Source organism: Eublepharis macularius, chromosome 16, assembly GCF_028583425.1.
Source record: "Eublepharis macularius isolate TG4126 chromosome 16, MPM_Emac_v1.0, whole genome shotgun sequence".
Taxonomy (NCBI): domain Eukaryota; kingdom Metazoa; phylum Chordata; class Lepidosauria; order Squamata; family Eublepharidae; genus Eublepharis; species Eublepharis macularius.
The window spans coordinates 20,124,256-20,139,866 of record NC_072805.1 but is presented as its reverse complement, the minus strand read 5'-3'; the positions used below and the strand labels follow the sequence as shown (position 1 = coordinate 20,139,866).

The 15,611-nt window shown below is 42.3% G+C and overlaps 1 protein-coding gene across 2 annotated transcripts in view; it reads left to right on the top strand.

Annotated features, from left to right (window-relative positions):
* The window catches only part of NLRC5 (NLR family CARD domain containing 5), a 91,616-nt gene that overhangs the window by 38,556 nt on the left and 37,449 nt on the right, over window positions 1-15,611 (top strand). For both annotated transcript variants that reach the window (XM_055000827.1, XM_055000828.1), the window contains exons 16-28: window positions 2,175-2,246; window positions 3,245-3,328; window positions 4,188-4,271; window positions 5,124-5,213; window positions 5,349-5,396; window positions 5,902-5,976; window positions 7,628-7,711; window positions 8,584-8,667; window positions 9,672-9,761; window positions 10,552-10,614; window positions 11,699-11,782; window positions 12,597-12,680; window positions 13,608-13,697. In XM_055000827.1, the coding sequence (XP_054856802.1) occupies window positions 2,175-2,246; window positions 3,245-3,328; window positions 4,188-4,271; window positions 5,124-5,213; window positions 5,349-5,396; window positions 5,902-5,976; window positions 7,628-7,711; window positions 8,584-8,667; window positions 9,672-9,761; window positions 10,552-10,614; window positions 11,699-11,782; window positions 12,597-12,680; window positions 13,608-13,697 (1,032 nt within the window). The remainder of the gene's footprint in view (window positions 1-2,174; window positions 2,247-3,244; window positions 3,329-4,187; window positions 4,272-5,123; window positions 5,214-5,348; window positions 5,397-5,901; window positions 5,977-7,627; window positions 7,712-8,583; window positions 8,668-9,671; window positions 9,762-10,551; window positions 10,615-11,698; window positions 11,783-12,596; window positions 12,681-13,607; window positions 13,698-15,611) is intronic.

Sequence of the window (15,611 nt, the reverse complement as noted above, 5' to 3'; positions counted from 1 at the left end):
ACGAGTTCTGGTGAACTTTGAAAACTTGACCTGCTCTTTTGTGTCATTTTGGTAGGTCCTAAAAAAGGCCTTTGTTCTCATTTTTGGATAACAGATGGAGAATCTTCTGTAACTGCTGTTGAGAATAGTAGGACTGCCTTTGTGATGTATGTAAGTGTGCATACTGGGGTCTCCAACCTTTTTGAGCCTCTGGGCACCTTTGGAATTCTGACACAGGGTGGTGAGTACAGCCACGAGATGTCTGCCATAGGAGGCAGCTCCTGCCACAAAATGGCTGCCATAGCTTACCTTCTGCCTCACAGGGTCCTTGTCCTGTAGTGGCAGCTGCTGCCAAAGCTATGTTTTTAAAAATCTGCATAGCCCGTCAAAAGCCCAGCTGGACAAAACCCCTACTTGGCCCTGTCCATTTTCTAAAAACACTTGGTGGGCACCAGGAAAGGTATTGGCAGGCTAGGGACCCCTGGTGTATACCTTTAAGCTCTCAACAGCTAGTTTCTCCCCCCATTAAGACCTGTATGGGAAGGGCCTCACTTAGGTCTATGAGTTTCAATCTTCCAGCATGTGTTTTAGTAGTCCTCATCTGTAAGTGTTCTCTTCCAGTTGGAAGCAATAAAGAGACCTGCTATTGAAGCTACTCGTATCTCCTATGTTTTGGCTATTGAGCAGGACTGAAGGGTGATCTGATAAATAAGCTTATCTCTAGTCATACCGTAGAGGCTACTACAGCCTTAACACTGTGTTGATTTTTGTATTAAAATTGAAAGAGGATGTGAACATACTGAAAGAGGCTGAGGAAAAACTTGAGAGGATACTGAAATATCTTGAAAGCAAGCAATAAAGGGTAAGGCAAGAGGGACTGGATATATTTAGACATGGGCCGTTTCCACACATGTTGAATAATGCACTTTCAATGCACTTTAGCAATCCTTTGGAAGTGGATTTTTTGTTCCACACATGGAAAAGCAGTTCCAAATGTTCACTAAATCCTCTAATCCACTTTCAATACTCTTTAGCGAACATTTGGAACTGTTTTTCCATGTGTGGAACAAAAAATCCACTTCCAAAGGATTGCTAAAGTGCATTGAAAGTGCATTATTCAACGTGTGTGGAAATGGCCTTGAACTACTGGCTTCTTTGGAGCAAAGTGCTCAGGGAGATTGTGAAAGCAGTTAAATACCATAGAAAAGCTTCCAAAAGGATTCTGATATATCACTTTCCAGTCTTTCTGTCCTTCAAGGATTTGGGGCTGAGTTGCCCTCATGATATCTACCACATACTACAGATACACACAAGCAAATGAAAGAAAAATTAAAACGGAACATCTGAAATTTAATTCTGAATTAGTAGAAACTGGGCAAAAGGGATTTTTTTATTTTTCAAACCCCTGGATTCAAAATGCAAAAGAGAAATTGCACAAAATGTGTGTTTTCAGGACAACGAGAGCACTTTTCAATCACCTCCTTCACCTTTAAAAAGTTAGACCTGTTTCTACCCTCCTTAAGGGACGTTCAAATCTATAAGCTGACTGGTTGCTTAATGGCTACAGTTCTCATTCATTTGTGTTGCTATTCTGTAATTCTCCTCTAGTTATTTGTGCTTATTTAATTTGTGCTTATTCTCTTTTTAAATTAATTTTTACCACAAGTTACCTTAGGACCCTGGCTTTTGGACCAATAGCTGACTGTGGCCGTTTCCACACACGTTGCATAATGCACTTTCAATGCACTTCAGCAATCCTTTGGAAGTGGATTTTTCGTTTCACACACAAAAACCCAGTTCCAAATGATCACTGAAGAGCATTGAAAGTGCATTATCCAACATGTGTGGAAGCAGCCTACAAGAGCTACAGACCAATTGCTACACAAGCCTTACATTTCAGCATGTCTATTAAATATAGGCCATTTCCACACACGTTGAATAATGCACTTTCAATGCACTTTAGCAATCCTATGGAAGTGGATTTTTTGTTCCACACATGGAAAAGCAGTTCCAAATGTTCACTAAAGAGTATTGAAAGTGGATTATCCAACGTGTGTGAAGGCAGCCTTAATCTATAATGGCACTGGTTTTTTTTTTGCCGCTGCTGGTCAGTTGGACCGAAGTTCATACTTGTACATTGATTCTTTTTTTTCTCCTCACCATTGAATAATGTTTTTCATTTGTTATTGCTTCAGGACTTACTCTTTGAATGAAGATCAGTTGAGCCCTGATAAAGAACGGATGTTGGCAACATCAAGAAAAATATGGTACATTGGCATCAGTCCTGTTTGCTAAGAGACCAGTGAGGCTGTTTAGAAAACAGCTTGTGTTGTAAAGGCATTGTAAGGTGCCAAAGATCTTGAACTGGGGATTGTGACTGCAGGAATTAGGGATCTTGCTCTCCGGGCCAAAGGTTAGGTTAGTTTGGAATATAGTAAGCTTTGGGATCAATCTGTTTCATTCCTATTTAATTGTATATAAATTCATTTGTACAGTTTTGTTAGTGGCCTTGAGCATGGCTGTTTTGACACTACTCACCTTCTTCCGGAACACTGCGGAACGCCGCGAAAAAAATGCGGAAGATAGCGTCTTCTCTTGCGAGTTTTGCACGACATTGTGCAAAACTCGCACGAGAAGATGCTATCTTCTGAGCTTTTTCCGCAACGTTTCGCAGCATTCCGGAAGAAGGTGAGTAGCGTGGAAACAGCCCATGTTAATGGAAAGCAAGATGAGATATTAAGAGTCAGCATAGCATAGTGGTTAGAGTGTTGGATTAGGATCCGGGAGATCCCCACTCTGCCACGGAAGCTCACTGGGTGGCCTTGAGCCAGTCACGCACTCAGCCTAACCGACCTTATAGGGTTGTTGTGAAGATAAAATAGAGACGAGAATGATGTAAGTTGCTTTGGGTCTCCATTTGTAAGAAAGGTGGGATATAAATAAAGTAAATGACTAAATAAATTCTAATTATGTGGATGAAACAAAATTGAAATGTGAAAACATATAATGATCAGGGGCTGTTCCAAAAAAATTAAGAAAAATAATTTTGCCTGTTATGGTTTAGTAAGAAACTTGCAATCCTGAAGAAACTGGAGGGTGAGAGAAGATTTGGCAGGTAGCTAGGCTAGGAGTAAGGAACAGTAGGACACATTTCATTTGGACTTAAAATGTCCATCAGAACTCCAGTTCTGTATTGTTGTTTTTTGCAAAACCATTTATTTTATATTGAACCTCAGGAATTAAATGGATTTTCTTTCTGTTTTAGCTTGACAGGCAACAATTTTCAGGGTGAAGATTTGAAGAATTTATGCTTGGCCCTGAGAAGTTGTCGCAATGTAACTGAGTTGGAGTAAGTTGTTTCTTTCTTGTAATATGTTTGAGGAAGGGAGGGTAGTTCCTAACCTACAGGGCACAGTTTCAGGGGTGCAAAAAGCTGAGAGGGAGGAGGGAGCGAATCAAGCCCACCCCCTTGTCAGTCCTGCTTGTCTCTATGTTTTGGATGTAATGGATCAATAGCATTCTCACAATACTTTGGCTTTGTGTGCATCGTAGAACTTACGTGGTATTGGAAAAATACGGGTATGAAGCAGACCTGCAACTGGCAAGGCTGTGAAGGTTCCATCCTGATCTCCCATCACCAGGGCTTTTTTTCTGGGAAAAGAGGTGGTGGAACTCAGTGGGTTGCCCTCGGAGAAAATGGTCCCATGGCTGGTGGCCCCGCCCCTGATCTCCAGACAGAGGGAAGTTTAGATTGCGGAGATCAGGGGGCGGGGCCACCAGCCATGTGACCATTTTCAAGAGGTTCCGGAACTCCGTTCCCCTGCGTTCCCCCTGAAAAAAAGCCCTGCCCATCACATATAGACTTCCGCACTTTCATGTGAATAGGCCATTGGGTTTGCTTGCTGTGAGATATGGGGGCGGGGGAGGGAATGGGGAAAGTTGAAACGATTTAATAGAAAGAGGATTCCCACGACTCTGTTGGACCAGATGGAATTTTTTTGTTCCCCAGAAGTTCCACATACTACAGGATTACAGCGAAATCCTTTCCCAAGATTTCATTGTAAATGGCTTATAGAGGATGAAAGATGAAAACAACGTGTCATTTGATTCATTCCATCATTATTTATTTAACTGTCATGACTGGTCTTAGCGAGCCTGAACACTAGAAGTTAAAAAATAATCATCATCTCTTCTTTTTAAAATTGTAGTTTGTCAAATAATTCTCTGGTAGACTTGGGGGTTCTGAAGGTGGCGGAACTTCTTCCGGATATGAAAGCGCTGCATTCTGTAATGTAAGTGAAGGTCCTACTTGGGGAGGCAATAAAGTCTGTAGGCTGGGATTCGTACGTTGGCTTGGTTCTTACTGAACCTTGAGATTCTTCAGAATGCTGGTGAAGGCTCATGTGACAGCATGCTCCACCAACCAGAATAAATGCCTGAATGTAGAAAACTAGCTTGTGGGGTGGGGAGGATGCTCAGCTAGAAAGTGCTACCTTTCTGTGTGTAGGGAGATTTTTGAATAGAGGAGCAGCAGGTCACTTTGAACTCCCACCAAAAGTCTCACGTGGTAGAGCCCCCAGACACAGTTTACCACTTCAGTAAGCATTGAGATTTTAAAAGTTCATAAAGGATATGCAAAGGGGTAGCCATGTTAGTCTGTTGTAGCAAAATAAAACAAAAGACCCAGTGGCATGTTAAAGACTAATAACAACATTAATTCCAGTATGAGCTTTCGTGAGGCACAACTTTTTTTCTTTACTTCCAAGCACAATTTTTGTGGTCAGTAACTGTTATGCATAACATTAGAGCTATGGATTTGAGATTTGTTCATCTTTCCTGTCGAGCAAACAGCTGGGTGTTTCCTTCCTTGAGCCTACCCCATATTAGCCTAACTCCCGCCACTGCCACCCCCTTCTTTTGCTGTGATGCCATTTTGGCTGGGGTGTACTTTTCCTAGTGAGAGGTTCCCTTAGTATTGTGGCTTTTGTTACCTATTTCTAATAGCCGGAGAATCTATAGCTGGGATGGCACTTGAAGGGAGGGAGACAATTTCAGCCATGATTCCTAGAATCTTATCATGTTCTTATGCAGTAATAAATTGAATTTCTTGAAATGAGGACTTAGCTGCTTTTCTCTGCTTGTAGATTGAATCAGAATGATATATCCCTGGATGGTGTTTTTTGCTTGGTACGATCCTTTTCCACCTTGAAACAGATGACCTCAATTCACTTGGAGTAAGTTCAAGAGACAGTTCACAAGATCAGGATTTTTAAAAGCATCTGGTATAATCCGGAAAACCTGCTTTTATGATAACAATAACAACAACAATAGAATTCTGTCATGCGCACAATCTTTTTTCTTCATTACAGTTTGGGAAATCCCCAGTCAGTTCACTTATCCTTTGGAGACAGGTTCAGGTAAATATCCAATCCTGTCAGTGCACCTTGAAAATTACTGTAATATACTGTTTTCCCCTTATTGGTAATTTTGATTTTCTGCCTCTGCTTCTCTTCTCCCTTCTCTTTCTAGTTCTTCCAGAACTTTTATAATGTCCACTGACATTTTCCCCCTCTCAAAGCTTTGAAAATTTTATTCTCTCTTTCCTGCACAGCTGAGATTCATGTCAACGAGGAGGAGAATTTCTGTTTATTGTGCCTTTTGTTTTCTTATTTCTTTTCAAAATATATCATCTTGCCTTTCTTATATGAAGATGAAAGCAATTTTGGCGGGGTTATCCACTTACTTCCAAGTGTATTGTCACAGTCATAGGGGCCAGAAACTTTTTAAAAAACCCTGAGATTTTCAGGAAGTTGGATCCTGCCCTGATATCACAGTGTTTTCCCCACACTCCCACAAGATCGCAGCAGTCACATGGGCCTATCTTCAGGTCAACTAACCGGATGGATTTTTCTCCCTCCAAAGGCCCAAACTGACTGGTGAACATGAAGGGGAGCTGCTGGTTTGTCCACAACACTCAGTACTTGCCCGCCGTTTTAGGTAAGGAGCCATTTATGTTTCTGCCAGGGCTCATTTCGAGGGGGAACGCACTGGAACGCAGTTCCGGCAGTTCCCCAAAGAGGTCACATGTCAGGTGGCCCTGCCCACTTGACTCTCGGCCATTTTGGGCCCATTTCAGCCTGGATTGGGGCTGAAATGGTCTGGATCAGGCCTCTTATGGGTGGGGGATCACTCTCCCATTCAGCAGCGGCCTGATCCTGACCGTTTTGGGCCCCTTTTTGGCCATTTTCAGCCCCTTTTTGCCATTTTGGGCCCAATTTCGGCCCTGAATGGCCAGGATGGGGTCCAAAACAGCCAGGATAGGTGATGTCAGGGAGTGTGGCATATGCAAATCAGTTATGACACACTTCCGGTGATGTCAAGGGATGTGGCATATGCTAATGAGTTATGCTAATGAGTTGCTCCAGCTTTTTTTCTACAAAATGACCCCTGCTAAAGTCTCTCAAAAGAATTGCAGATGAAAATATTGTTCGGATTGTGGTACTGTTGCCAAAGCAGCTTTCTCCTGAAACCATCTTCTTCTATCCTGTTTAAAGGGAGGCGGGGAAGAGAATTCAGACAGAATATGACCCATTAAGGGAGGGAAGGTAGCATGGTATAGGGCGATCTTATCAGCTCTCAGAAGCTAAGCAGGGTCGGTACTTGGATGGGAGACCACCAAGGAAGACTCTGCAGAGAAAGGCTATAGCAAACCCTCTCTGCTTCTTACTTTCCTTGAAAGCTCCTTGCTGGGGTCACCATAAGTCGGTTGAGACTTGATGGCACATATGTATGACCCATCAGAGGGATGTTTAAGGACTGAGCTCAGTCCACCAGGACAGTCTCCTGTGCAAGCCCTGGAAATGAATGGCAGCAGTGTGTGAGTGCGCACGAGCAGCATTTTTATGTGACTCCCTTTCCTTTCAAAGAGGCTTGTGCAGGGAAACTTCTTGGTGGATTGTGCCATTTATTTGCTTATTTCTTTTAAAAATATATATATACCTTTTTTTTAAAAAAAGCAAGGATTTGCATCGAGCTGCTTTCAAGCAGTGCTTAATTTTTAGGAAAAGGACATAGTGGGGTGCAAGTCTGCTGGTAAACCTCACCTTCTGATCTGGAAACTTTTCCTTCCAAATCTAGAGAAGGGGGACTCTCTGTTGAGTGAAATGCACTCTGCCCCCTGTTTAAGGCAGTGTTATCCCTTCTATTCACAATTAAACTCTGATTTAAAAATCCAATTCTTGAGAGTGCATGGCAGCTCCCTTCCCCCACTCTGCCACCACCATTTAACCATCCTGAAATGGCCGTGGAGAACTGCTGTTTGCTCCAGTAGGCAACTTAAAAGTAGCCATCATTACCTGGAAGTTTCACACCTGAAACCATTTCAGGATGTGAAAGTGACCCAGGAGGGAAGACTGAAGCTACTTCCATCTGCATGCCATAATTGCAGTCAGAACTGGGTCCGTAGCATTTGGAAGGCATAGACTTCTCAGTGTGCATCTCATACAAAGTCCTTGTGGGACTTTGTGTCATGTGCATTGGCCCTGTATATAGAACTAAAGTCGAATTTACAAACCCGTCCTCCTAGAAGAGGGGATTCTGATTAACTCTTTGCAGTTTGGGAGTTCTGAACATGGGGTATGTGCTTCAGTCTCAGGGATTGTGCAATGGCCCCCCAGGATGTTGTTAGACTCTTTGGAATTCTGAACACATGCTCCGGGCTATCAGAGATCAAGTAAGTGCTGTGCCTTTTGTATATGTGAATGAACTCCACTCACTGATAGCCTGTGGGCTAAGCTACAAGTGATGAATGACACTTTAACGGCAAGTGAACTGACTCACGTGTATTCCTCCCTGTTCACTTGTGCTCCACTTGCGCTCCACTTGATCACATGGAGCGCAAGTGGAGCGCAAGTGAACAGGGAGGAATACATGTGAGTTTGTTCACTTGCTGTTCAAGTGTCATCTGTCACTTGTAGCTTGGCTCTGTGGGGAGCAGAATTTTGGACCTTATTTACATGCCCAAATTTGCACAATAACAGTGCAGACAACTCCCCCTCCCCTCGCCCAACTCCTGTGGATGTCCAACATTTTAGCATAAAGCTCCTAACAACCTACCATCACTCATGTACCGAGCATAAATTCAGGAGAAAAATCTAAAACGAATTAAGCTTTTAATGTCTCCTCTCTGGAAGCACTGCATGTAATGATTCTGTGCTCATGAGTAGTGGAATTGATTTGATACCTCCAACTCCAATCACATCTAAGTATGTTGTGTAACTTTCCACTGTTTTGGTAAATTTCCTATATTTTTCTTGTTCCGAGAGCCAAGCTACAAGTGACGCCTGACACAGGTTGGACACTTGTCAGCTTCCCTCAAGTTTTAATGGGAAATGTAGGTGTCCTGGTCTTGCAGCTTGGCTCTCCAACTGCTGTCCAATGGACTTTTCAACTGTCACTTGTCCAACATTCCGCCAAGCTGCCTACATTTCCCATCAAAACTTGAGGGAAGCTGACAAGTGTCCAACCTGTGTCAGGCATCACTTGTAGTTTGGCTCTGATTATGGTAAACTCCCTTCTGGTGTGTTTCCTTCCTTGGCTATGCAGCTTTTCTAGGAACACACTGAGTGATCAAGGCATCGAACAACTACTGAGGTTTCTCCCCCATCTCCACAGTTTGAAGTTCTTGAGGTAAGTTTGAGTGTCATCCTCTGTGGCCAAGGCAGGGCTGTGGCTCAGTGGTAGAACATCTGCTTGGCTTGCAAAAGGTCCCAGGTTCAATCCCTGCTATCTGCAGTTGAAAGGATCAGGTAGTAGGTGATGTGAAGGACTTCTGCCTGAGACACCCTGGAGAGCCACTGCCAGTCTGTGTAGATGAGACTGAACTTGATGGACTGAGGGTCTGATTCATTATGAGGCAGCTTCATGCGTCCATGTACGGCAAAGATAATTCACGTGAAGAATCATTCATCTCTTTTCTTAGGTGTGCTGGTTAAAGGGCAAGGCTGAGTCTGGGGAACTCCAATACAATTAATTTCCTCTGACTCTTTTAACTTTATCTGATAACAAAGGAGCCTTCAGAGGCTAGTCTTTTTGCAACTAGATGCATCACTGCTCAGATTTTGCAGATTTTTCATGCAATGCAAGCCCCCATGTTGTTGTAGAGAACCTGGATTATCTGAGAACTCTTTGATGGGGCTGTGCTCAGAGGATGTTCTTCTGGATTTAGGCGGGGGTTGGGGTCTTCTACAAATACTGGAAGCTTGGGATCTGGGAAAGCCCTGGCAGATTTTAAGGTCTCCTGACAGGCTTCAGAGGATGTCAATTCCCTCCTTAGATGAGAAATCAGTTCTGGGGATCCCACCTTGGAAAGACAATGACTATATTTGCAGTCATTCTGATTTGCTAATTGGCCTCCTTCAAATCCACCTGATTTTCAACTCTGCATTTTGAAGAGGAGCTTGGAGCAGGGAGGGGATAGCACGCTTTGGCAGAGCATCTGCTTTGCATGCAGTAAAACTTGTAGTCCTCCGTCCCCAGCATATCCATTTAAAGAATCTCAAAGCAGGTGCTGGGAAAGATATTTTGTTGCCTGAGATCCTGGAGAGCTGCTGCCAGTCAGAGTAGAAAATCCTGGGCTAGATGGACCGGTGGTCTGACTTGGTATCATATATGATTTGTCCCTCCTTCTGCAGCATCAGAAATAATCCATTTTCACGAAGTTGCATTTTCCTGCTGGCCAATAGCTTTAACCTGTGTGAGCGAATCTGTGAAGTTGAAGTCAGGTAAGAGACTGAAGGCCGTTTTAGAACTATACTACGTTTATTTCTTTATTTATACCCCCCTTATCTGACCCACAGTGGAACCCAAACAGGTTGACAATCTCATTCTCCTCTCCTCCATTTGATCCTTTTAATAACACTGACTGACCAAGGGTCATCCTGTAAGTTTCCATGGCAAAATGGGGATTCCAACCTTAGTCTGGTATTCTATCTGCTGTACCATGCTGGCTGTCAGGGTGGAAATACAAATTATTAAGTATGTAGGGATGTTCAAGTGAACCTCATTTCATGTGTCCCTCCTTCAACTTCCCATGCGCTCGATCACACAGTCACACTTCAGTTTGCTCCGTGTGAATACATTTGCGTGTTTGATATTAGTTCCTCATCAACTGCTAAAAAATATCCCAGTTTCCCCCATCTCCCATATCCATTCATTGAAATGCAGGCAAGTCAAAGGAGCCTACAGTGCTTGTTCTCACAGGGAAAACAGTGCTGAATTGGCGCTGTGTCCTCTGGACACATTTGCAGATGCAATCACACAAAGGGAGCTCCTGTGAAATCAGCATTCACATGCACCGAGCAAGAACAGCCTGCACATGAATTGAGGACCACACATAAAATCCTGCACTTGAGCATCCCCAGGTAATTTGCGACGTGTATTTCCACTCACAGTCCAAGAGAAATCACAGCACAAGGACTTTATGATTCCGTACCTCTTGCTTAACACCCTTTTCATGTTCTAAGTTTGTCCCTTGCTGTATTAAAATGAAGATCTTTCCTTGTATGTTTACAGATCCAGTGAAAATGCTTTCTTGCATTTTGTGGATAGTCAAGAAAGTCGAGAAATACACTGCAGGTATGTGCAAATTAAGCAGTTCTGATTTAGTTACACTTTTGCTTCCTTCAAAGGAACAGGATAATAGACTGAACTGAAGAACCAGAGGATGAAATGTATCTCACCCCAAGACCCTTTTCAGATTACTTACCTGCTCCCAGAACGTTGCAAAACATCGTGCAAAAAATGCGGAAGATAGCGTCTTCTTGCAAGAATTTTGTGCGATGTCGCGCAAAACCCCCACAAGAACACGCTGTCTTCTGCGGTTTTTTGCGCGATGTTTCGCAATGTTCCGGGAGCAGGTAAGTAGTGTGAAAAGGGCCAATGTTTCTTTCTATCAGCATATGAAGAATGTTTCCCTCATTTGCAATGACAGTGTTCTATGCTTGCACCTTTGATGATGGAGTTGGGGATCTGGCTCCATGACAAAAGCAGATGCACCAGTTACAATTTTTGTAATTTATGCAGTGCTGTCTTAATCAGAGTCATACCCTTCTAAGGCCATTGAAATCAACGGTGCTTTGAAGGGTCTAACTCTGCCTAGGATGCCACTGTTAGTACCTCACATCCAAAGTGCTAGATTCATTTAGTCTTCTGTTTTGATTTGGATTCCACCAGGAATTCCCAGTAGTACCCTAGAATTCCAGAGAACAGACTCCACAATGCTTTTTAAAAAAACTGCTGAAACCTAAATAGTGCAGAGCTACAATCATAAGCTGAATTCTTACAATCAGGGTTTTTTTTCTGGGAAAAGAGGTGGTGGAACTCAGTGGGTTGCCCTCGGAGAAAATGGTCACATGGCTGGTGGCCCCGTCCCTGATCTCCAGACAGAGGGGAGTTTAGATGCGGTGCGGAGGTCAATCTCAACTCCCCTCTGTCTGGAGATCAGGGGGCGGGGCCACCAACCATGTGACCATTTTTGAGAGGTTCCGGAACTCTGTTCCACCATGTTCCAGCTGAAAAAAAGCCCTGCTTAGAAATGCCCCTTAAGCTATAGCGTACAAATGCAGTTGGAAACAGGAAATTAGGCTGCATGGAGCATTTTTCTTCTTATTAAAGGCTTGCTCCTACGTCTCTCCTTTCTCATTAATCTGTCCTCCAACAGGCTGATAGACTGTGACATTGGCCAGGATGATATTAAAGGACTGTGTGTAATCTTTGAGAAGAGTGGCTGCCTTGTAGAACTGGAGTAAGTTGAAACTCTCTTGTTACATTCTCAAAAATGTAAAGCAGGATGAGCATGGTTTAAGCCTGCAGTGTCGCCAGGTGGTTCTTTCTTTGTTAAAAATAATATGTTTTATTCGATGTTGATGTTTATTCGATAATGCTGTTATCCACCCTGAGCCTGCTTGCAGGGAGGGCGGAATATAAATATGATAAAACGAATAAATAAATAAATAAATAAATAAATAAATAAATAACACAATTCCAGTACAATTACATAAATATACCCTAAAAGAGAAAATTAGCAGTTTCCTGCAGAAGTCCCTGAATAATACATTAATTTCACCATAAAATGTCATCATATTCTGTACTTTTAATAGAAATACTAGAAATAGCTGTTTTCCCCCAGATAAAGGTTATATCTAATTTTGTTGCTGTTGATATTAATCAAAAACTATTTAACAGAAGTTACTCAAAATGAGATAAGGAATAAATGTTAAGTGTATTAGCAGAAGCTATAAAAATTATTTCAGGTATCAGTGAGCTAATAACTTTGATTTTGACCTAGCTTGGAAATACATTAGTAAAATGTTTTGGTGTTTTCTCTATATATCTAGGCCGTTTTCACACTGCTTACCTTCCCTCGGAACGACCCGGAACATCGCACAAAGACCGCGGAAGATCGTGTTTTCTCACGCAAGATTTGCACGACATCGTGCAAATCTCACGCGAGAAAATGTGATCTGCGTTTTTTGCATGATGTTCCGGGTCATTCCGAGGGAAGGTAAGCAGTGTGAAAACAGCCATTGTCACACTTTGTATCTTATATTTCTTTTCAGTCTGTCCGGGAACTGTCTTGGTAATGATGGGTTGAGGTGTCTTTTAGAACATTTGCCCAGGATTCACATTTCCTGTCTCATGAAGTAAGTGGATACTGCAGCAGCAACAATAGACTAGCTATGGGATATGGAGTGCACATGTCCCATGCCCAGTTCTATGCCACACGTCGCTATGCTGTGACCGATGTCTTTCTTGGGCTCCCATCTCTGCAAGTACTAACAGGCAAAGGTTTAGCTCTCAAAAGATGGGCTTTCCATCAACAGGAAAGGCTTTTGAAAGACACTTGAAAACAACTTCATAGACTATCTATATGAAAGAGATAACTATGATTTGATGATTTCTGGATTCAGGGATTTTGACATTAGAAGAAAGAGAGCTGTTAATAATTTCTTAGAGAAAGTGTAGATTTGACATGATACAAATATCTGTTTTGGAGAAAATCAGAAACATTTTAGTTTAAATACTTTGTTTTTGTATGTTTATTAGTTGTTTTTGTTTTATTGGTATATGTGTAATGGTAAGGGATTTTTGGTTTATTTTCAATTATATACAAATTTTTAATAAAAAAGAAAGCAAAAAAAAAACCTGGGAAACTTTTAGCCAAACTACATGTCTCATTGAAGAGCTGTGTTCAGATCCCCTTCTTTTTAAATATTTGATTGGGGCCGTGGCTGTGGATGAGGAGGGCTGAACTCTTTCCCTCCCATCTCCCCTCTCTGTCATTTTTCCAGTCAAGACTGCCTCCCTTTCACATCGCAGTTTGACCCAGTAGGGATTAAAAACTATCCAGGAAAGATTTTTTCCTCCCATTCTGAACCCCCCTCATACTTCTGGTTTCTGGGATATATAATTGCAACTCTTGAAAATAACATGTAGGTTGGCCCTTTGTCTGCGTTATATATCTTCTGTGATATATATCCAGTGAACATTCAACTTGTGAGGATTGCCCTGTAAGTTCCAGTCACTTCACAGGCGGCACAAGTGTGACCCTGTTGTGTTCTTTCGTGTAGGATCAGCCACAATGGAATCTCACAAGATGGAGTCCTCTCTCTTGTTAATGCTTTGGCCGTGTATCCAAATGTTGCTGAAGTTCACGTAAGGTATTATTGCTTGTAACTTCTCTCCCCTACTCCTCTTGATAAAATCATACTTAGAGCTGATTTAGACGTGGGGAATTAGCAGGGTTTGCAGGAAAAAGCTTTGCATGAGTGAGCTTTTAATGGGGGATTTGCAGGTGGCTTCCCTTGCAGAGGGAATAGACTCCCAGTTTGGGGGGGGGGGAATGAAAATTGCTTCAGAATGGACAGTGTGGCAGAAGGCATAATGGAGAAATGGGGTAAAAGGGAACAAATCCTGAGATATTAAGAGAATGAAAAGAGGAAGGATGGCTGCCATGGGGTGCTTCGACCAATCACAAAATTTCGCAAGGTTATAGCCAAGCAGCATCTTTCTAGGATGGAGGCAGCTGTTTCTGAATTGGTGCTCCTTGCAGACCCAAAGGTGATGCCTCCTGGGTTCCAGTGAAATACTCTTTCTTCGGTGAAGTGGGCGGAAGTCAAGTCTGGTTCATTGCTTAGGGGAAGAGAGGCTCTGTCAATGAAGCAAACTGGCACCAAGAAACCCCTTGGTGGACACCATGGCACTGATAGGTTCCAGGTTGAGAATCAGTGGTTTAGGTTGAGTATATTTCTGGCTATTCCTTTCAGAGTTGCCAGTTAAAGCTCTTTCCCTATTGTTTTTATAATTATTGTAATTTGCTTTGGAGGACCTGGGTGGGATGAAAGGCAGTAATGGGGTTGGTTCAAGGTATCTTATTGCCACAAAGTACAACCTGGTGCTGCCTGTTATGTCCTGTACTACTAGTGTCTGGCAACAGGCTGAGAGCGGAACCACAAGTGACGAAAGGCACAGGTTGGACAGTTGTCAGCTTCCCTCAAGTTTTGATGGGAAATGTAGGCAGCTTGGCGGAATGTTGGACAAGTGACAGTTGAAAAGTCCATTGGACAGCAGTCGGAGAGCCAATTGGCAAGACCAGGATGCCTACATTTCCCATCAAAACTTGAGGGAAGCTGACAAGTGTCCAACCTGTGTCAGGCGTCACTTGTGGTTCCTCTTAATTGTGCTGCCCCCAGTGACTGTTTGGGGGACTTGGATAGACAGCTGGTCCCGGCAGCATACAAATTAACAAACTGATGAAACTTTAGTCTTTTTAATTATAATTTTTTAAAAAGTGTAGTAAAGTAAGTGCATAATAAAAAGATTATACAAATTCTAGATTGGACATTAAATTGACACATATACAATCACGTATAAACAATAAGTATGTGAACAGTACATATAGAATAGTTTTGAGAGTTAAACAAACAATACAAATAAACAAAAATCTTGTATATTTAGCATCTCTAAGCCTAGATACGTTATATTTTTCTTCCCTTTCCTTAGCATATTTTAATGTGAACTTTAGTATTGTGAACTTCATGTATTGAAACTTTAGTCTTCAATACATCATCCTGTGTGTTTTTACTGAACTCCATGTGCCTTCCTCTCAAATAACTGCACATAGATTGGAGTCCATATCCATTGGAAATATGGTCAGATCAGATCGGAAACAGTGGGGAACCTTAAGTGCATTTTTGTCTATTTGAGGCTCAAAGCAGCTCCTGAGCCTTGTAATGTGAATTTAAAAACCCACCTTGTTCAGAATACACATTCACATTACAAATCTCTCTCCTCTTGTGCATGAACACTGATCAGATGTTATCATAAATAGTGGGAGAGAAGTTCAAAGGCAATTTAAGCCCATGTGTGAAAACTGCCTGTGTATAACAAAAGATCCTATAGTTGTGGAAAGCATGAGGGGCCACGATAGAGATGTAAGTACTGGAGCAATAGCATGTTCCTAGCAACAGGAGAGAGAGAGAGAGAGAGAGAGAGAGAGAGAGACTGATTATTGAAGAGGATTCTGAAATACCCAAATTGCATATTTTGACGGAACAAAATAGCTTTAGTATGTT